Here is a 21,475-nt window from a genome sequence, read left to right as displayed (position 1 = left end):
GGGAGGTAGTGAAGGACAGGGAAGCCTGGCGTGCTGCAGTCCATGGGGTCACAGAGTTGGACACGACTTAATGACTTAACAACAATAACAAACATTTAACACGAGACCCTTTGCCTTAACAGAAAGTTAAGTGCACAATACAGTATTGTTAATGATAGGCATTAGGCTGTATATCAGATCTCTAGAACTTACTTATCTTGTGTAGCTGAAACTTCATACCATTTGAATAGCAGCTCCTCATTTTCTCTTCTCCTTAACCCCTGACAACCACCATTTTACTCTCTGCTGCTATGAATTTGACTATTTTAGAAAACTTTTATGAGTGGAATCATACTGTGTTCATCCTTCTGTGACTGGCTTCTCTCACTTCCCATAACATCCTCCAGGTTCATTCAAATTGTTGAAAATGGCAGGATTTCCTCCTTTTAAAAAGGCTGAATAATATCCATTGTTTGTCTCTACCACGTTTTCTTTATTCATCCAACTGTTGATGGATCCAAGCTGTTTCTGCATCTCGGCTATTGTGGGAAACACTGCCGTGTACACGGCAGGACAAATGTCCCTTTGAGATCATGATTATAATTTTTTTTTTTGGAATAAATACCCAAGCATGGCATTGCTGGACCAAATAGTGATTTTTAAAAAGACTTCTTTTTGGAAAAACCTCAGTTCTGTTTGGCAGCAGTTGCACTATTTCACACACCCACCATTGGTGCACAGGGTCCCACATCCTCATTGTACTTGCTACCTTTCGAGTTTTGATAATGACCATCCTCATAGATGTGAGATAGTACCTTATGGTCATTTGACTTGGGTTTTCCTGATGATTAGTGAGGAAGGAACAATCCCTACCCCCAAATATACAGAATAGGAAACTGATTTCCAGGGATGAATTTATTAAGGTCGCAACTGGTAGGTCTCAGAGGTGGGATCTGAGCCCAGGCAGAACAGCCCCAGGATGCACATGACTGGCGACGATGCCGCACTGTCTTCCACATGCTCTGCAAACCTGGGATCATGCTGCTTTGTATTCTGTTCTTTTCTCTCAGTGTCCTACTGGAAGAATTTCTCTTAACATTGATACTATTTTCAGGCAGTTGGTTGCATGATGGCCTGTCTATGCTATGGACACTATGTTGAATGGACCTTGGAATGTCCCAGTGTTTCCCTTTGGTAAGAGACTCTGAGGAATTCTTTGTTGCTTCCTTATGTTTGTGGGTGCTTCTGATCATAGAAGTGAAAGTCACTCAGTCGTGTCCGACTCTTGCAATCCCATGGACTATACCGTCCGTGTAATTCTCCAGGCCAGAGTACTGGAGCGGCTTTTCTCTTCTCCAGGGGATCTTCCCAGCCCAGGGATCAAACTCATGTCTCCCACATAGAAGGCGGATTCTTTATCAGCTGAGCCACAAGCGAAGCCCAATAGCTTTACATAAATATTAGAAGCAAAATTTCATGGACATAAGGCCACGGGTATATTTAGGACAAATCATCTCCAAAAAGATTGAACAAATTTACACTCTTAGTAGAAGTGTTCATGACCTACCTTTTTCTTGTTTTTATTTTTTATTTTTGACCTTTTCTCTCACCAAAGTCTAATAATCTATGGTCTACAATTTGTAAAGGATAAAAGTGGAGGTTGGGGGAAGATAGTTGCTTTGAAGATCAGAATTCATCCTCAAGCTGGTGGCGCAGGCTGCAAATACAGAACCTCAGGACCAGGGGGCTCATTAACAGACTCCAGCTCCAGCCCTGGTCTTAGGCTGACCTAGGGGAGCAAAGCCTGACCTTCTCCAGTTGATACTATGCAGTAGCCGTGCTGAGACTGTGCATGTGTTCTGACATGGATGAAGCAATGTGTCCCTGAGAAGTATCTACTAATTCACCCATTCATTTACTCAACGTGCGTTACTTGAGGGCCTGCTATGTGCCTCACCAGTGCTGGAGCCAGAAGACTGAAGAAGGCTTCTTTCCATCTGTACAATGGGGGTTATGCCTTGCCAGGACTCCTTGGGGGTCAGTAAGATTTAGCGTCTGTAATTAACCTGAGTTATTATTCTAACTTTTGTTGGTGGTTTCTCATCGACAGAATTGTTGCTTATGGTTCCATGAAGACCACCTGGAAAATGAGTTGGAGAGACTGTTCACTCCAGTCTTCATTTAGCTCACTTCACAATATTTACTGTTAAAACAAAGAATCACCAGTTCCACACTCACCTCTTCCCCATTTATCAGCTTTGCACCCAGTCCGCTCTCACTCCCCTCAAGCCAGTCATAATCCAGCATCACCTCAGAGGAGCCAGGCACAAGTACCCGTCGACGTATGGCCGATCTGCACACAGATGGTAACTGCAGGGTTTATGGGTGTGTTTCAGGGTTGGGGGGACAAGCCAGAAGGCAGTGCCCCTCCCCTTGTCCCATGCCAGCCATTTCCTGTCTCCCTGAGGAGGAAGCTCTTTACTCCTGTGGTCTCCCGCCTACACCTCTGTTGTTTCTCCATCTGTGAGATGGTCTAGAACATCCCCCTGTCACTTCTTTGGGCTGCCTTTCCCCAGTTTCAACCACGTGCTTCTGCAGAAATCTGTCAGTCATGTTTGCTGTGGGGGCAGGGCCACATGATCAACTGAGCCAGGCACAGGGCCCCATGCCCCTGCCAGGATGGTTGGTCCGGTGCTGGACACATGCTCTGATGTGGCCTATTCAGAGCCCTCCCTGGAACCCTGATGTCTTCTGAGCTTCTTTCCTTACTGATTAGTCATCTTAGAGAGATAAAACCCTGGGGCAGGCAGCTTCAGACTCCCTCACTAGGTGTAGAGGCCTGAGGGAAGAAAGCTGTCAGGTAAGAGAATCAATGATGAGAGAAGAGAAACAGCCAGGGAGAGAAAGAGTGAGCTGATGACTTTGGATTTCTTGGGTCCAGTCTCTGAGATCTTTACATCTCTGGTTCCTGCATCCCAGACCCTCAATGTCCTTCCAATAAGTCTCCCCTTTTCTTGAAGCCAGTTGGAGCTGGGCTCCTCTCACTTGTGATTGAGACTTGATTCTAGATCCTGCCGGGTTATGATGCATATCCCAGACCCAAAGAGAGGCATCCATTCATATCAGCACCATTGAGATGAATCTTTTATTCTTTACTGAGAATAGGGCTTTGCAGAGCATCAAGCATGGTTCACCAGCATCCCTGGGGGGGAAGGCCCTGCATATGAGTGAGTGTGTGTTTGGCCCTGATTGATTCCTGTAGTAGCCCAATTTTACGCTGCAGGAGCCAGGCCAATCCTGTTATTTCCTCGGTCATAAACTGAAAAATACAGCCTCAGGAAGACATCACCCAGGATCCAGTTCTCCGAGGTTCTGAAATGGTTCATCTCTGTGCCCCCTTGAAAGCTGAGAAAGCAGATCTCCTGAGAAAGCTGGGAAAGACAGAAATACACACCAGTCAGCCTGAGCCCTTACCTGTCACTCCCCTCAATATCCAGAGCAGACAGGTTTTCCATTTTCCTTTGGGAGGAATCAAGTGTTTCTCTCAGCAACTGCAGAAGTGGGGGTACAGGAACAAGAGGGGCGGAAACATGTGGCTGTCAGGACAGGGGGGTGGGGAGGGGAGGATTGGGAGTTTTGGATGATCAGATGGTAACTAATATATGTGTGCTTAGTCGCTCAATTGTGTCCAACTCTTGTGATCCCATAGAGTGTAGCCTGCCAGACTCCTCTGTCCATGGGATTCTCCAGGCAAGAATACTGGAGTGGGTTGCCATTTCCTTCTCCAGGGGATCTTCCCGACCCAGGGATCAAACCTGGGTCTCCTGCATTGCAAACAGGTTCCTTACTATCTGAGCCACCAGGGAAGCCCAATATTTCAATAAATTTTATTTAAAAGCTACAAGAATGGCCTGTAGTTCCCCTCACACTCTAAGTTTCCTTCATTATGACCCCAATCGCTGTTTTCTCTGCAGAGAATGGCTGTTCTTCTCCCCATTCCCCACAACCCATTCTTTTTCTAAAAATTTTAAAATTTTGAATTGGAGTACAGGTAATTAACACTGCTGTGATAGTTTCAGATGGACAGCAAAGGGACTCAGCCATACACATACATGTATCCATTCTCCTCCAAACTCCCCTCCCATCCAGGCTGCCACATAATACCAAGCGGAGTTCCCTGTGCTACACAGTAAGTTGTTTTTGGTTATCCATTTTAAATATAGCAGTGCCCACAACTGGCTATACTGCCCTAAGACCTTCTAGGGCTTCCCTGGTGGCTCAGCGGTAAAGAATCAGCTTGCAATGCCAGAGACTTAAGAGACATTGGTTCGATCTCTGGGTTGCAAAGATCTCCTGGAGGAGACCATGGCAACCTATTCCAGTATTCTTGCCTGGAGAATCCCCATGGACAGAGGAGCCTGCCGGGCTATGGTCTATAGGGTGGCAGAGTTGGACACAATTGAAGCGACACAGCACGCACACAGACCCTCTAGGGAGCCTTCCTGACCCGCTCTCATGCTCCCGGGATGCTCCAGGCTGGCTTCGGTGACTTACCCTGGTGCTCCTCTGTCTGCAGCTCCCCTTAGCACAGCCCCCGGGGTTCCATTTGCACATAATCCAGTGTAGATGCTACTTGACCAAGCAGACCTCCTCAGGCCTCTGTGAGGCTGGGGGTTTAGAATCACTGCAATTCCCTGTCTCCCTCAAAGCCTTCTTTGAGTCCATCAGCTTGCCCTGAACTCCCATAGGGAGCTGACATTAAGTCTTAACCCTGTGCTGGGGCTGTGCAGTCACTGTGCTTCCTTTATGTACCTTAGCATCCAGCCTTCCCCACAGAGGGGTCTGGTACCCCAACTCACAGAGCGGGCACTGTGAGGGCAAGGGGAAGCTGCAGCCAAGGACGAGGGTGACCTTGTAATTTATCATCCCAACCCGCACACTTTCGAGAAGGGAAGAGAGACTGTTAGTCACTATGCGGGGACAGGACATGGGGACTGTTTCCAGCCAAACCTTCCCTTGTCACTTGGCTTATTTCAGGGATTACTAGAATTGACTTTCCGTGTTTGTGCATCTGAGGGCCCTGGTTGAACTGAGGCTTTGTGAGGCAGAGGCCCTTAGTGTTCCCCTCTCCTTGTGCCAGGCATGATGCCAGGAAGGGGTGTTGTCTCCACGTTTATTTCAGGAGGATGAATGTCCCAGACTGCCCTTTACTCTCACGTGGTTGGTTTTGTGGGAGGCACTGGCCCAGCCACAGGGGCTCAGTAGCATCTGCAATGGCGTGACCTGGCCTGCAGAGGGCGCCCTCCTCCTAGCAGCAGCCCAAGGGTTCCTGCAAGTCCCAGTTTGAGAGCCAGCCCCCAGCGTTGCCCTCTCACCCTCTGGACGTAGTAGTCAGGGGGCACAGGGTAGACGATGCCGTTGATGGTGAGGAGGAGCGTAGGCAGACTATTGACGACATCACATGAAAGCACTTGCTGTAAGACAGAGAGGAAGACAGGTGGGCCCAGGTGATCCTAGGTGTGGAGAGAGCCCAGGAGGGAGGCTGTGGCGTGACCCTTCACCTGGTCATCCAGCATAGGCTTGGGGTTGATGAGCTTCAAGATGTCAGTGACCAGGTGAGTTGGCCCAACCAGCAACGAGGTCCCAGTATCCACAATGGCCTGACATCCGTGGGAACAACCAACCACTTTCCCGTTTATGGTCATGCTGAGAGAAAGTGGGACAAAGCAGGCACCAGGTCACTCCGAAGTCTCCCCCACGACTGCCCCTCCCTGACTGCCCCTGAACAGCCCTTCAGCTCTTGCCCGGACTCTGCTGTCCTTTGTTCTGGTCACATCACCCTTTTGACTTCCTTTCAATTCTTGAATGTATCAGGTTCTTTCATGTCTCAGGGCCTGGGAACATGCTGGTCACCCTTCTTAGACAATCCCCTCTGTCTAGCGAATTTCTGTTCATCTTCCAGGTTCCAGTTTAATTGTCACTTTGTCAGGGAGGCCTTCCCGCCAGACTAGATCGGGCTCCTGTCTTGGCTGCTCTCTGTAGACACTTCTTCGTGTCTAGCATGTACCAAAGTAGTGATTCATTATGTGTGTGAGTTGTTTCACGTCCATCTGCCTTATTAGGTGTATAGGCAAGTTGTATCCTTAGTGCCTCCCTAGATGCCCAGCATATGGCAGATGCGTAATGTGTGTTTGTGGGATGAATGAATGAAAAAATGAAAGAGGAGCACCCAGAGACCTGTGTCTGTCATGTGACCAATAGTAGGTCAACCCACACAGTGAGGTGGGAGGTTCCCCGGGGCAGCAGGTGCTTACAGTGGGGATGGGGGAGATGCAGGCTGCCCTGGGAGAGGGTGTGTCCCATCACCGCCCCCTGCCCCGGCTCAGACACTGAGGCCCAGGTCAGAAGAGCATAGCCAATCCAGGGGGCCTCCGAAGGACAGTAAAGCTTTTGTCTGAGGATATCGTAGAGAATCCCATTATTTATCGCCCCTTGTTCTCAGCTTCCTGATTTGGTCACAGCTCCTGCCCGACTGTGTCCCCAGTTTGGGCAGTAAGTAGCACTGTTTACGTGGGGTGTTTCTTTCTATAAGTTGCTCTCAGGTCTCAAGATTTCAGCCACCCTCTCTCCACTTCTGGGAAACTTTTCCCTGAGGAGACCAGATTTTCCGGGTTGTCCTGGACTTTTTCTCTATTTCAGCTGACAATTCTGTATACTGAGGACCCCCTTGTTCCTGGGTGGCCCTGCTCAGTAGGTCATCTTAATACAATCCTGTTCAGGTTGGTGAAATTCCCCCGATCCTCTTTTCACCACACTATAGGGTCCTCTAACCAGGCTCCCCTACAATCCTGTTCAGGTTGGTGAAATTCCCCTGATCCTCTTTTCACCACACTATAGGGTCCTCTAACCAGGCTCCCCACCTCACAGCACAGGGGTGCAGCCCTCCCTCTGCTGCCCAGGCCTCTCTGGACCCTTTCAGGACCCTGGTGAGAGGGCTGGTCAGGAGCCCTGGGGCACCTGTGAACCCATAGGTGATGTTTGTATCTGTGTTTGTGTGTCTGTGTGTGTGCTTGTGTGTGTCTGTGTGCCTGTGTGTGTTTATACGTGTCTCTGTCTGTGTTTTTATGTGTGTCTTTGTGGGTGGAGTGTATGTCTCTGAGGGACAGTATCTGTGCGTGCATTTGTGTGTGTCTGCTAGTGTTCCTGTTCACGTGTGGGAGCATCACTTGGGGTGACTCTCGGAGGGGGAGACTTACCTGCTCATGGCTACCTGCCAGAAGCTGGCTTGGGTCACTGGTACCCACTGGAGTTTTCCCTTGTGGTAGGTGTGGTCCACACCGCCAAACATCACCGTGCTGATGTTTCCTGGCCGGCTGAAGAGAGAAGGATGAGGGGGGCTCATTGGAGGAGAGAAACGCCAGACACTATCTTCTGCATCCATCAGAGGTACTATTATGGCTCCCATTTTACAGATGCAAAGACTGAGGCTCGGAGGGACTGAGTACCCGACCAAGGTCAGTCACCATCTGATGAGTGTCAGAGAAGAGGTTTGAAGCTGGGCAACCTGGACTGCATCCGACCACCCATCCTTCTGAAGAGGACCTGGTCCCCTCCAGCTACCTGAGTGCTCAGATATACCTTCAGAGGACTTCGTGCTGGAAGGGTCTGGCTTCCTTCTTTCTAGCCTTTCAGTTTTCATAAAAGTCGAGGCTTGAGGGTGTTATGGCATAGGTTCAGGGTCACCCAGGGTTGGTTTCACTGGCCTGTCCCCTGTGCCATCCATGGGACTCCAGATTCAGCAGGCCCCCCCACCTCTTCTCTCCCTGTCTTAAAATTCCTAGTATATTTTGAACACAGGGTCCCATGTTTTCATTTTGCACTGGCTCCTGCAAACTGTGTAGCTGGTCCTGTGTTCCCGGTAAATTGTTAGTGAGGAAGGAACATTCCTGCTATCTCTCTCCTTCCTTCCATATAAAATTCGTCAGCAAATCCTGTTGCTTCTTCCTTCAATCCATTTCCTGACATCTTCCATTGCTCTCCCTCTTATCTCCACTGCCTTAGACCAAGCCACTGCTCTTGAGCCCAAGAGCACGGTTATGTTCCAATGAACCTTTATTTACAAAAACCAGTGACGGGGCCAGATGTGACCCTGAGGCTGTAGTCCTCCTGAGTTAGACTATCCATCATGAAATTTCTGGAGCAGGTAGTCTATAATTTTTCATGCAGCTGCAAGCATTGTACAGCTAATTTGAAGAGAGATCTGGTCTACCTCAGACTTACGAGCTCAAGTAGAAGGCAAAGACTGGCTCAGAAATGATTCTGTGGTTCTTCAGGTTGTCGAAGACTGGGGTGGTGCCTCGGACAGCGAGGTCGGGGTAGGCCAAGCCCAGGATGCCATCATAAGGTACTTGTTCCAGGACCCCACTTGACTGATTCTGGCTCAAGCCAAAAATCTGGTTCGTGATGACAAGGTCCCCGATCTGTGGGAGAGGAGAGTGTTCCAATATAATGTTTTGGGAAATGGGGCTGGTACTGGGCTGGGGAGGACATGGCATTGCAGAGAAGTGAGACCTGGCTATGCCCTGGGTTAATATCAGATGGTTAGACCAAGCTGGGACAGGAACTTGGTTTCCATTGGTGTGGGGCTGTGTATTTTAATTACATCTACTTCTCAGAACTGCAAACGCCATCTGAGTCAAATTGCTTCATGCCTTCTGTACAGGTGGGGCAACAGGACAGGACTGAATGGTGCCCCCTTGTGGACAAAGCGAGTAGGGAGCCGAGTAGCCTTCCCTTTGGCATCACTATGATCTAATGACAGAAATGGACTGAATTCATTGTAATGTACTGTGGATTATGCATCTGCCCAGAAAGACAGAAGCCCATTACACAATATCGCTGGCAGGGCTCTTATGAAAGCTCTGCCTGGAAAACAGGCTTTTTTGTGAACACTTGTGTGTGAGTGCCTGTGTGTGTGAGAGACAGAGAGAGAGTGAAGGGAGAGCACACTCAGGCACTTGGGGGAGGCGAGACGTAGTTTCTATTAGACTCTCAAAGGCTCCCTAGAGTGAGAATCCATTTATCAGGCCCCTCCCACATCTGTGACTTCTGCTTTACCTGCCTGGATACCTGAAATCCTGGGCTGCCCCCAGGGACCCCAGATCAGTTTTAACCTCTTCCCAAATGCCCATGCCTGCTTGAGTCCTGACTGGCCAGCCCAGCTCCACCGTTTACCACATGTGTGACCTTGGCCATGCCCTTGCTCTCTGCACCTCAGGTCCCTCACCTGTATCACGAGCTGATCATAGTACCTGCTGCATGGGTCGCTACCTGATTAAACAAGTTATTACTGTGAACGTGCCTGATAGAGTTTCTGAGAATATAAAAGTCAATGGTTTATCCCCCCCACCCCCCGCCTCCCTACTCCCAGCAAAATGAACCTTGGGCTGCTCACAGGCAAAGGGGCTGCAAATCCACCCCCCAAGCCACTGTCTGGGTTAGCCACTGTGGGATCTTGTGTGTCTGCAGGGATGCTGTCTCCCCAGGCAAAGGCCCTACACAGCAGGTGACCAGCCACTAGGGGACTTTGGGAAGTGGTCATGTTTGATGGGGCCACAAGAGAAAACTCCAGTGGGTACCTTCCCAGCTGGTCCTGCATCTGTTTTGTAAGCAGTGGTGACTCCCAGGGCCAGCTCTGATTCAGCCCCTGGTTTCCACGTTACCTGAATGGTGTCACGGCCAAGAACCCCTTTCATGCTCCCAGAGCCGTAGATGAGTTCGATTTTCTGATCCAAACGCTGGAAGGTGGTGGACTTCTGAGGGTTGAATCTCTTATGTGTAGCTGCCGACACAAGAGATGGGTATCTGTCAGGTGCCAAGATGGAGAAGGGGGGAGGGGAGGACAGGATGGGTGGGCGGCTGGGCACTCACAGCAGGAGGGACTTCGGCAGTCGACAGAGGGCACCCACAAGTCAGATGAGCCGGTGTCAAAGTTGACCTGGAACTCTTGAGGAGGTGTTCCAATGGTGATATTACCAAAGTAGACAATCTACAGGGGCCGGGGAGAGGAGTTTAGGGCAGACCTGGCTGCCTGGATACCCCCCGATTCCTGGAGTACTGCCTCCCTCTGGGCATCCCAGGTCTCCAGAAATCACTTTCCAACTGCCCCCACCCCCAGCCTCTGCTCAGACCAGTCCCTTCATTTGAGGAGCTCTGCGGCTCTCCTCTTTAAGGCCCAGTCTTGGTGCCTCCTCCTCCAGGTGGCCTTCCTAGGTCACCCCAGGCCACTCCCTCTAAACTCAGACCATGTACTGTCAACAGCACACAGGTGGCCCTTTCGTTTGACATGTATTTAATCTTTGCCTCTCTCTCAGCCTAGCCTGTGCATTGTTGAAGAAGATAAAGCTCTTTTTTTTTTTTCTTTTAATCACTATAGTGTTAATTTTTTATGATCTCACATGCCTTAGGGGCTCAGTAACTTTTTACTGGCGTCATTCCCGGATCTTTAGAGGGTGAACTTTCTCTGCCTGGGTTTCACATTTGATGCAGCTGGCTTTACATTTTGATCAGTCATGGCTCACTCTTCATCTGTAACTGAGTGGCTCGCTTTGTTCAGAAAGAACAGTTTCTCTCAAATTACTGCCACATCTTTAACACAGAAATGGATGTTTACCTGCCCCCTGGTCATGCTGGACCCAGTCACCACAGACCAAGAGTTGAAGGTGAGAGTGACTTCTCCTCTGGGAACGGGGTCCCTTTCCCCCCGTGTTTCCGCCTCTTGCAGAAGCCCCACCCCAATCCCCCACCTCACCCCTCCGGATGAACCCCAGTGCTAGGCCAGACCAGCAGGAGGCGCTGTGGAGCACCATCCTCCCAACACACTCACATTCTGGAAATTCCTCAGTCGGTGAGAAGAGAATTTTTTGTCAGGATCAGAATTCTGGGACAGGCTGTGAGACTGTTCATCCAAGAATTTTTCCAGCAATTGTTTTTCCCTGATAGCTCCTTGCGTGGTCTTCATCTTCGTTAGAGGGATTCTTTCACCGCGCGTGGGGAAAAGGAAGCAAGGAAGGGGCAGTCAGCTGTCCCTGTCATAGTATGACGGTCATGCTTGACATTGTCATGGCACTTTGTAATTTTTAAGCCTTTTTATGTGTCATCTTTATTATTAGAATGCTGTGCAGAGACCACGGCAAAGACCTAGGTCTGCCTACCGGCTCTGTCGTGCAATCTTGGGTGAGCTGTATGACCATTTGGAGTCTCAATTTCTCTATTGGTAAAAAGGTGAAATGTAATAATCCTCACCCCCACCCCCCATACGCAATGTTTTGGGTATTAAGTGAGATGATGGATATAATGTTTCTAATATACAGAAAGTCTCAACAGTGTCTTTGCCATCCCACTGTATCTTTTTCAAAGAATCTCGGGGAGTGACATAGAAGGGGATCATTACCCTGTTTTTACAGGGGAAGAAAGGAAGTGCAGGGAGTTTGTGACTTGTTTGTGGTCATACAGCTTTGTTAGAGATAAAACAGCATAGAAGTAGCCCTCCTCATCTTCCTCCAGGGCGCTAGCAGAAAAGATGGATGAGAGAAAATGTCAGGGGATGGAGAATAAATTAGAGAAATTAAGAGTCTAGAGAAGTAAGGAAGAATCAAAATAGAAAAAAAGCAGAGACTTCCTCATGCACAGAGATATCAAGAGATGGTGAGATAAAAAAGAGAGATACACAAATGAAGACACTGAGACATACACACAGAAATGGAGAGAGAGCAGAGAGAAGACCTAGAAGCAAATGCAAGAGAAATGCTGTTTCAGAGGACCACACATACAGTTGCACAGGTTGTGCACTGAGCAATTCCAAGAAGTGCCATTTTTACATAGGTCATGAGGTGATTGGCACCCGCAGAGTTGTGCAACCCTGCAGGTGTACCCCAAGATGCCTGGGCCCCCCAGTGCCCATGACAAGAGTCTCATCAATACGTGAGAATTGATCTTTAAGGCTGCCAGAGAATAACTATTTTCTCTTCTTACCCTGGTGGGTGGAAGAATAAGAGGATGACAAGAGAAATCCCAAAAAGAGAGATGATGCCACTAATAGTCCCTATACTTACTTGACTATGCACTCTGAGAGGGCCACCAGCCTGAGAAGCACAAGCCACTTCATGCTTCTTTCCTGGTTTCAAGTACTCAGGGAATATCAAGTTCTGAGCTTGCAGTGGTGAACAGGAGCTCCTAGTTATATATACTCTGACCTGCCCTAATTGTCCCCTTTAGGCTAATGGTAGATCTGATAAGAAACACGAACCTTTCCGTAAAATCTTTACCTCTATCAGTCTCTGTGTGTATTCGACTTGGAAAATTCTCAAAATACAGAAAGACTTCTGTAATCTCTTCCTTGAGGCTTGGATGGAAGATTAAACTAAACTAAGAGTGGCAAAACTCTTGCCAATTGGGACACAAAACACTGCGAATAATGTGAAACAAGTAAATGCTGGGGGCCATGCTAGACATTCATGATCTCATGTGGTCTCTCTAGACACTTCACGAGATGTGCATGGCTGTGCTCAGTTGGGGAGGAGATTGCTGGGAGGAAAAAAAGGTCAAATGGCAAAGTGAAGACTTTAGGGGCAGCCCAGTGACATTTGAGTGACTAGGTAGAGGGACATTGGCACAGATCAGGGGCACCTTTGATGCCAGTCTATGTCAAAGATCTCAACTAGAGCAGTATTACAACTGCACGGTTTCAGTATTGGAAGAAATGTGATGCAGGCATCCACAAGATACTATATCATCCAGTAAACATACAAGGAGAGCCCTGTGTGCTGGGGTCTGGCTAGGATGCTGAAACGTCAGTCGTATAAGACACAGGTGGTCCGTATCCTCAGGGGCTAGCAGTCTAGGGCAGTTCTCACAAACTCGTGGCCCAGGAGGCAAGATAAATGATGGAAGGGTGGGTGGGCATCCTGGACACGGGCCATCATGGGCCCTCCCACTGGGGTAGCCTCTCCTCAGCTCCAACCAGAGGCTGCCATGCTGGAAAGCCGGCCAAGTTTTCAAGAGAAGTTAGAAGTCTGGATATTTATGTACAATCTTTTCATTTTAAATGTTAGCAACTTATCTTTTTTTTTTCTCCAAAAAACAATTCCCCAACAAATATGTTCTGGATTCAGCCTGGGGGCTGTGCAGTTTTTTATGTCTGGCTTAGAGGTGGGAGTAGAGAGGGAGGGGGTTCAATTGAAGCTGGTTGATTGCATATGGGAATGAATGCATATTAAACATGTTAATTTTCCTTCTACTTGTAAAAAAGAATAGCAGGGTCATATAAACCATGAATTTAATAATGTTCATTTGTTGAGGAGAAGTGGGTTGAATTCTGATGTAATTCACCAATAGTGTCCGTGCCTGGAAACATTTTGTCTGCTGAACCAAACATTTGTTATTGTTGTTCAGGGGTTCAGTATTTGCGACGCCGTGGACTGCCCCATGCCAGGCCTCCCTGTCCGTCATCATCTCTTGAAGCTTGGTCAAACTCATGTCCATTGAGTCAGTGATGCCGTCCGACCATCTCATCCTCTGTAGTTCTCTTCTCATCCTGCCTTCAATCTTTCCCAGCAACAGGGTCTTTCTTAATGAGTCCATTCTTCACATCAGGTGGCCAAAGTACTGGAGCTTCAGCTTCAGCATCAGTCCTTCCATAAATATTCAGGATTGATTTCCTTCAAGATTGACTGGTTTGATCTCCTTGCAGTCCAAAGGAAGCTCAAGAATCTTCTCTAACACCACAGTTCAAAAACATCAATTCTACGGTGCTCAGCCTTCTTTGTGGCTCAACTCTCACATCCACACATGACCGCTGGAAAAACCATAGCGATAACTATACAGACCTTTGTCAGCAAAGTATTGTCTCTGCTTTTTAATACGCTATGCCAAACATACATACAACCAAACATATGAAGAGATAATTTTGAAGTGTTTTATCTATCAAAGAAGACAAAAAAACCCAAAAAACAAAAAAACACCACTCACTCAGGGCTCTTGCTCAGCCTGAGATGAACAGTTCAGCTCATTTGCTCAGTCATGTTCGGCTCTTTGTGACCCTGTTCACTTTCACTTTTCTCTTTCATGCATTGGAGAAGGAAATGGCAACCCACTCCAGTGTTCTTGCCTGGGGAATCCCAGGGACAGGGGAGCCTGGTGGGCTGCCGTCTATGGGGTCGCACAGAGTCAGACACGACTGAAGTGACTTAGCAGCAGCAGCAGCAGCAGCAGCAGCAGAGATGAACAGGGCGACCTGTTAAAATGTTACTCCAGCTGAAGTAAAGACAGTGTTGTTTTACGGCTCCTTCCAGGACTCCCAAGGGCCCTGGTGTTCCTTTGTGAGATCTATGCAAGCCGGTGTCTTGGGTAGATCATTGGGGGGCTCCCTTGTCACCAGGTGTGTAAAGATGGGGTGCTGCGTCTTAACCCTCATTTTTGCACATGTTAAACATTCAGTGGTTCAGTCTTTAGAGGGGGTTTGATAGCATCTAACAAATGACACACACATATGCCCTTTAACTCAGCAATTCTACTTCTAGGGATCGATCTCAAAGACATACTGACAAAAATACAAAGCATCGTATGCACAAGCTATTCACTACAACATTGCTTGTAAATGCAAAAGATAAGAAACACCTGAAGTGACCATCCACAGGAAGTGAAGTGAAGTCACTCAGTCGTTTCCGACTCTTTGCGACGCCATGGACTGTAGCCTACTAGGCTCCTCCATCCATGGGATTTTCCAGGCAATAGTCCTGGAGTGGGTTGCCATTTCCTTCTCCAGGGGATCTTCTCAACGCAGGGACTGAACCCGGGTCTCCTGCATTGTAGGCAGATGCTTTACCGTCTGAACCACCAGGAAATCCACAGGGGACTGTGGAATAAGGCACAGGGCATCCCAACACCTGGGTGTGACGCGGGTGGAGGGAAGAGTGGGATGGGTGAGATCTTCAGGGTACACTATTTAGTTTTTTAAAAGAGGGACCAAAAAAGTGCTTTTAGTTTGTTGCTTTTACATACATATATAAGTCTATTTTCATAAGAAATATGGACGAGTACACCATAAACTACTAAAAATGTAATTTATGGATGAGGAGCAGAAACAGAAATGATTTTTCTTGTTTTACATTAACTGTTTGACTTTGCAACCATGTAAATGTGTAACAGAATTAAAAAAAATAAACATATCTGTAGAACTGAGAATAAACTAAGACAAATGAGCCCAATTGTATCAAGTTGGTAACAGAGCTGTTAGAGAAAAAAATATTAAGTAACCTTAAACTTCAGAATTTTGACTCTGCATTCAGAGTGAAATATTTTCAAAGGACAAAGAAACAAAAATAAGCCCCCACATCCAAAACAAAACCCAAAGAAAACAAACAAATAAAAAGGTAAAGAAATCTGAGACTCTGTTCAACACCTTATTGTTGGTTATAGTACTTTTGTAACTGAGAGTGTCATATGTATGCTAACTGGTTAAAGCAGTGTAGCGTGAAAGTTGCTCAGTTGTGTCTGACTCTTTGTGACCCCATGGACTGTACAGTCCAGGGAATTCTCCAGGCAGAATACTGGAGTGGGTAGCCTTTTCCTTCTGCAGGGGATCTTCCCAATCCAGGGATTGAACCCAGGTCTCCCACATTGCAGGCAGATTCTTTACCAGCTGAGGTACAAGGGAAGCCCAAAAGCAAGTCAGTAATTAATGCTAGTGCTGTTCTGAAACAAGACTTTCAGTGGATAGAGAGACCAGTTATTATTGATTATTTTCCTTGTTTTATTTTTTTAAAGAGAATCTGTACTTTCTGGCTTGGATGCCAGAGAAGCCTAGAAGCAATGGCAGCTTGATAGCAGTGATTATCCTGAGGCGTAGCGTGTGAGCTCTAAACACCATCTCCTACCGGAGGATCAAGAGATTCCTGAAGAGATGGCTGATTTCAGGCCTGGGCCAAGAAATGCACAAGATAAGCCTGGGAATCTTGAAGGACCGGAATGTTGAGGGCCTACAAAGACCACTAAGAACTGGACAAAAAGTTTCAGAATCCACATGAAGAGGTCAGAAACGGGACAATTTTAGCATCACATCAAACTAATGAAACAAGTTAAATATATAAATAGCCAGAAGCTCCAAAAACTGGTAGACAACACTTAATTAGTCACTGTGACTAGTTGCTGGGGCACCAGCTCACCTTTCTGGCCACTGAGAAAGGGAAGTAATCAATATTTATGCCATTTTTTGTTTGTATGAGGCATATTTCATTAACTACAAACAGTTGAAGTAATTTCTTTTTAAATTGGAATATTCCAGAAATTAAACTCAGGAGTGATAGAATTAAGAAATCACTAGTTTGCAACATCCTCATAAAACAATGGAACTAGGCCAGATCACCAGTGGATGCTAGAATCAGGTGATGAATGATCAAAGGGGAAGTTTATAATGGATGCTTGAGGTTGCCAACACCAGGACCCACCACATCTCAGCATCTATCAAATTGGGGCAGCTAGAAATTATGGCACCTATTGAAGTGATGCCACAGGGAATATATGGAACTACACAGGAAGTATTCCTGTGCAATTTGTTGATCTCAAGTCTAGATCTAATTACTAGTGTTGAGCTTTTCCTGTAGTCATGTACGGATGTGAGAGTCGGACCATAAAGAAGACTGAGTGCCAAAGAATTGATGCTTTCTAACTGTGGTGCTAGAGAAGACTCATGAAAGTCCCTTGGACAGCAAGGAGATCAAACCTGTCAATCCTGAAGGAAACCAACTGTGAATATTCATTGGAAGGACTGATGCTGAAGCTGAAGCTCTAATACTTTGGCCACCTAATGTGAAGAACTGACTCATTAGAAAAGACCCTGGTGCTGGGAAAGATTGAGGGTGGGAAGAGAAGGGAGCAACGGAGGATGAGATGGTTGGATAGCATCACTGACTCAATGGACACGAGTGTGAGCAAACTCTGGAAGATAGTGAAGGACAGGGAAGCCTGACGTGCTCTTGTCCATGGGCTACAGTCCGTGGGCTGTGCATAGTCCATGTTCGCACATAGTCAGACATGACTTAGGCACAGAACAACAACAACTACCAGTTTTCAGGGAAATACATGGATAAAGGTACAGAGAAGCTATTCTCTAAATTAGTGGTCCCCAGCTTTTTGGGCACTAGGGACTGGTGTCCTGGAAGACAATTTTTCTATAAATAGGGGTTGTGGATGTGGTTACTGGATGATTCAAGGGTATTATATTTATTGTGCATGTATTTCTATTATTATTACATTGTGATGTATAATGAAATAATTATACAAGTCAACATGATGCAGAATCACTGAAGCCCTGAACTTGTTTTCCTGGAACTAGGCTGTCCCATCCCTGGGTGATGGCAGAACGATGGGAGCAGCTGTAAAGACAGATGAAGCCTTGCTCACTGGCCTGCTGCTCACCACCTGCTGTGCGGCCTGGGTCCTAATGGGCTAAGACTGGTACCCATCCATGGTCTGGGTGCTGTGGACCCCTGCTCTAAACCAAATACATTCTATAAGAAAAATGATCCCACCTCCTTCCACTTTTTAAGAAGTGAATGGCATAAAAAGGAGACCACTTTATCTATAGTTTTAGAACAGCCAAATGCAACATATGTGCACATCCTCCACATCTTGATATGACTGCTTAAGGACATTTTTTAGAGGATTAGGGAAATTTGAACGTGGATGAAATATTAGACGTTAGTTTTATTTGGAACAGATAGCATTTGTGGTTATGTATACTTTGTGAAATAGTCATCTCTTGCTTGAGCTTCCAAGGTGACTCAGTGGTGAAGATGTGCCTGCAATGCAGGAGACGTTGGTTTGAACCCTGGGTGGGAAAGTTGTCCTGGGGAAGGAAATGGCAACCCTCTCCAGTATTGTCACCTGGGAAATCCCATGGACAGAGGAGCCTGGTGAGCTATAGTCTTTGGTTGTCACAAAAGAGTCAGACCAGACAACAACAACAACAATAATCTCTTCCTTAAAATACTTCAGCAAAAGTGAATACATAGTAAAAAAAAAAAAAAAATTAAATGAGGGCTATGGGAAATGGATGGGGAAACAGTGGAACCAGTGTCAGACTTTATTTTGGGGGGCTCCAAAATCACTGCAGATGGTGATTGCAGCCGTGAAATTGAAAGACGCTTACTCCTTGGAAGGAAAGTTATGACCAACCTAGATAGCATATTGAAAAGCAGAGACATTACTTTGCCGACTAAGGTCCATCTAGTCAAGGCTATGGTTTTTCCAGTGGTCATATATGGAGGTGACAGTTGGACTGTGAAGAAAGCTGAGCGCCAAAGAATTGATGCTTTTGAACTGTGGTGTTGGAGAAGACTCTTGAGAGTCCCTTGGACTGCAAGGAGATCCAACCAGTCCATCCTAAAGGAGATCAGTCCTGGGTGTTCATTGGAAGGACTGATGCTGAAGCTGAAACTGAAACTCCAGTACTTTGGCCACCTCATGTGAAGAGTTGACTCACTGGAAAAGACCCTGATGCTGGGAGGGATTGGGGGCAGGAGAAGAAGGGGATGACAGAGGATGAGATGGCTGGATGGCATCACCGACTCGATGGGCATGAGTCTGCGTAAACTCTGGGAGTTGGTGATGGACAGGGAGGCCTGGCATGCTATGATTCATGGGGTCGCAAAGAGTCGGACATGACTGAGCAACTGAACTGAACTGAACTGATTTTGATTCAAAAAAACAAGACAAGAAAAAAGAAGCCAGATCTGTGTAATTGCTATAGATTGAATTGTATCCACTCCTAGATTCAAATGTTAAGTCCTTAACTCCCAATGTGATGGTATTATGAGGCAGGGCCTTTTAGTGCAGTTCAGGTGGCCAAAGTATTGGAGTTTTAGCTTCAACATCAGTCCTTCCATGAACATTCAGGACTGATTTCCTTTAGGATGGTCTGGTTGGCTCTCTTTCCAGTCCAATGGACTCTCAAGAGTCAAAAGCATCGATTCTTTGGTGCTCAGCTTTCTTTATAAGCTGAGGCAGGGCCTTTGGGAGGTGACTATCTTGAGATGGGATCTTGATGGTTGGGCTGTTATGATGGGATTAGCACCTTTATAAGAGCTTCCTCTCCTCTCTCTTTCTCTCTCTCTCTCATTCTCCCTCTCCCTTCCTCATTTCCTCCCCCCCTTTCACTCCCTCCCTGTACCCCATCATATGTGAGGACACAGCAAGAAGAGAAATGCCTGGGAGCCTAAAAAGTGTCCCTACCAGCGACCCAGCTGGCCCGCACCTTGATCTTGGACTTTTAGTTTTGGTCTATGAAACCTGCTCCGACTAAGAAAGTAATGGAGTTCTTGATGCTGTATGGTGAAATACAGGTTTCGTGATACTATGCATTTTCATTTTTGAGAGGTTTGAAATCTTTTTGTAATGAGAAGTTTTAAAAATATTCATTTTGAAATTCCTGTCTTTAGGGACCAGGAAAGCAGAGTCAAGTAGGTCCCTAGTGGCTCAGTGGTTGGAGACCCACCTGCTCATTATTCCAGCTCTTTTCCTGTCATCTGATCACCATCCCCTATGATCATCAACACCCCTCACACCTGCACCCCACTCCCTTGCTAAGCTGCTTGGCCACCCAGGTGGAGACTGATGAGCCAGGTCAGGGCCCGGAGGCAGAAGCAATGAGGACATTTATAAAAGAATGAACTGGGCCTCCCCCTCCCTGGTTCTTTCTCCTCTGTGCCATCTGCAGGTGAGGGATAAGGCCTGGGTAGGCAGGGAGCCAAGAAGGTCTCTAGCCATGTTTGAGGGGGAAGGGAAGAGGAATTCATAACCCAATAACCAAGAGGTGGGCAGCTTGCTCAGGACCCAGGAGGGAAGGAAGAAGCACTGGGCAAAGAATGGTACCTACCGCAGGGCCAGACCCACATGAGTCTTCTCGTTAATTTTGCTGGAGGTCATCTCCTTAGTGCTGGAATTCCTGCTCTGCATGTGGAGGGGATAGAGCCATCAGTTCAGTTCAGTTCACTTCAGTCACTCAGTCATATCCGACTCTTTGCAACCCCATGAATCACAGCACGCCAGGCCTCCCTGTCCATCACCGTCTCCCAGAGTTCACTCAAACTCACGTCCATTGAGTCAGTGATGCCATCCAGCCATCTCATCCCTCTGTCGTCTCCTTTTCCTCCTGCCCCTAATCCCTCCCAGCATCAGAGTCTTTTCCAATGAGTCAACTCTTCGCATGAGGTGGCCAAAGTACTGGAGTTTCAGCTTTAGCATCATTCCTTCCAAAAAACACCCAGGGCTTATCTCCTTTAGAATGGACTGGTTGCATCTCCTTGCAGTCCAAGGGACTCTCAAGAGTCTTCTCCAACACCACAGTTCAAACGCATCAATTCTTCGGCGCTCAGCTTTCTTCACAGTCCAACTCTCACATCCATACAGGACCACTGGAAAAACCATAGCCTTGACTACACGGACCTTAGTCGGCAAAGTAATGTCTCTGCTTTTCAATATGCTATCTAGGTTGGTCATAACTTTTCTTCCAAGGAGTAAGCGTCTTTCAATTTCATGGCTGCAATCACCATCTGCAGTGATTTTGGAGCCCCCCAAAATAAAGTCTGACACTGTTTTCACTGTTTCCCCATCTATTTCCCACGAAGTGATGGGACCGGATGCCGTGATCTTCACTTTCTGAATGCTGGGCTTTAAGCCAACTTTTTCACTCTCCTCTACTCACTGCTAATGATTCACGGGGAGAGGGACAGCCTCACCCAGGGACACTTTGAATCCACTCTTGGTATGTTTGCATCATTCCAAGCTGGACAGCAAAGCAGCAAGTCATCCAAAGCATTTAAAATACTACCTAATTGATCCAGTTATCCTGGTTATAAAAGTTACAGTAAAGCCAAAAGCCTATATGATCCATTATAGTTATATAAATTATCAGCCCAAATTTTTGAGCCCAGATGTGTTTTCCAAACAAATTAGTCTTAATTTGGATATATTTGGTATAAATGAGTATAATTTATTATACTAGGTATGCTGCTGCTGCTCCTGCTGAGTCGCTTCAGTCGTGTCCGACTCTGTGCGACCCCACAGATGGCAGCCCACTAGGCTCCGCTGTCCCTGGGATTCTCCAGGCAAGAACACTGGAGTGGGTTGCCATTTCCTTCTCCACTGCATAAACATGAAAAGTGAAAGTGAAGTCGCTCAGTTGTGTCCAACTCTTCGAGACCCCATGGACTGCAGCCTACCAGGCTCCTCCATCCATGGGATTCTCCAGGCAAGAGTACTGGAGTGGGTTGCCATTGCTTTCTCCATACTAGATATATTTTATTGTAATATGTTACATTATATTTTAATGAATTTTATTAGAAAAAGGTTATATTTTAATGAATGTTAAATCCAAATTTTGTAAACAGAGATTTGTATTTAGTGACTCACTTCCTAGATAGTTCCTTGCTGTTACCCT

The 21,475-nt window shown here is 46.9% G+C and overlaps 1 protein-coding gene across 1 annotated transcript; it reads right to left on the bottom strand.

Moving 5' to 3' along the window:
* Positions 1-3,251: 3,251 nt before the first annotated feature.
* LOC128069047 (pregnancy-associated glycoprotein 2-like) lies at positions 3,252-12,145 on the bottom strand. Its single transcript, XM_052662340.1, has 9 exons — positions 12,093-12,145; positions 10,865-11,015; positions 9,910-10,027; positions 9,702-9,820; positions 8,260-8,459; positions 7,236-7,352; positions 5,541-5,685; positions 5,355-5,453; positions 3,252-3,410 (listed from the first exon to the last, which is right to left on the bottom strand). The coding sequence occupies exons 1-9, from the start codon at positions 12,143-12,145 to the stop codon at positions 3,252-3,254; spliced, it is 1,161 nt and encodes a 386-aa protein (XP_052518300.1).
* Positions 12,146-21,475: the final 9,330 nt, after the last annotated feature.

The sequence above is a fragment of the Budorcas taxicolor genome, chromosome 25 (assembly GCF_023091745.1).
Source record: "Budorcas taxicolor isolate Tak-1 chromosome 25, Takin1.1, whole genome shotgun sequence".
In the NCBI taxonomy this organism is placed as follows: Eukaryota; Metazoa; Chordata; class Mammalia; order Artiodactyla; family Bovidae; genus Budorcas; species Budorcas taxicolor.
Note: the sequence above shows the minus strand (reverse complement) of the source record. Positions and strands in the feature narration are given on the sequence as shown.

Coding starts and splice junctions, on each gene's coding strand:
- LOC128069047 (XM_052662340.1), bottom strand. CDS start 12,145: ATGAAGTGGCTTGTGCTTCTCAGGCTGGTGGCCCTCTCAGAGTGCATA. Junction 10,028..10,864: donor GACTGAGGAATTTCCAGAAT/GTGAGTGTGTTG, acceptor CGGCCCCTGTAG/ATTGTCTACTTTGGTAATAT. Junction 8,460..9,701: donor TTGGCCGTGACACCATTCAG/GTAACGTGGAAA, acceptor CCTCTCCCACAG/ATCGGGGACCTTGTCATCAC.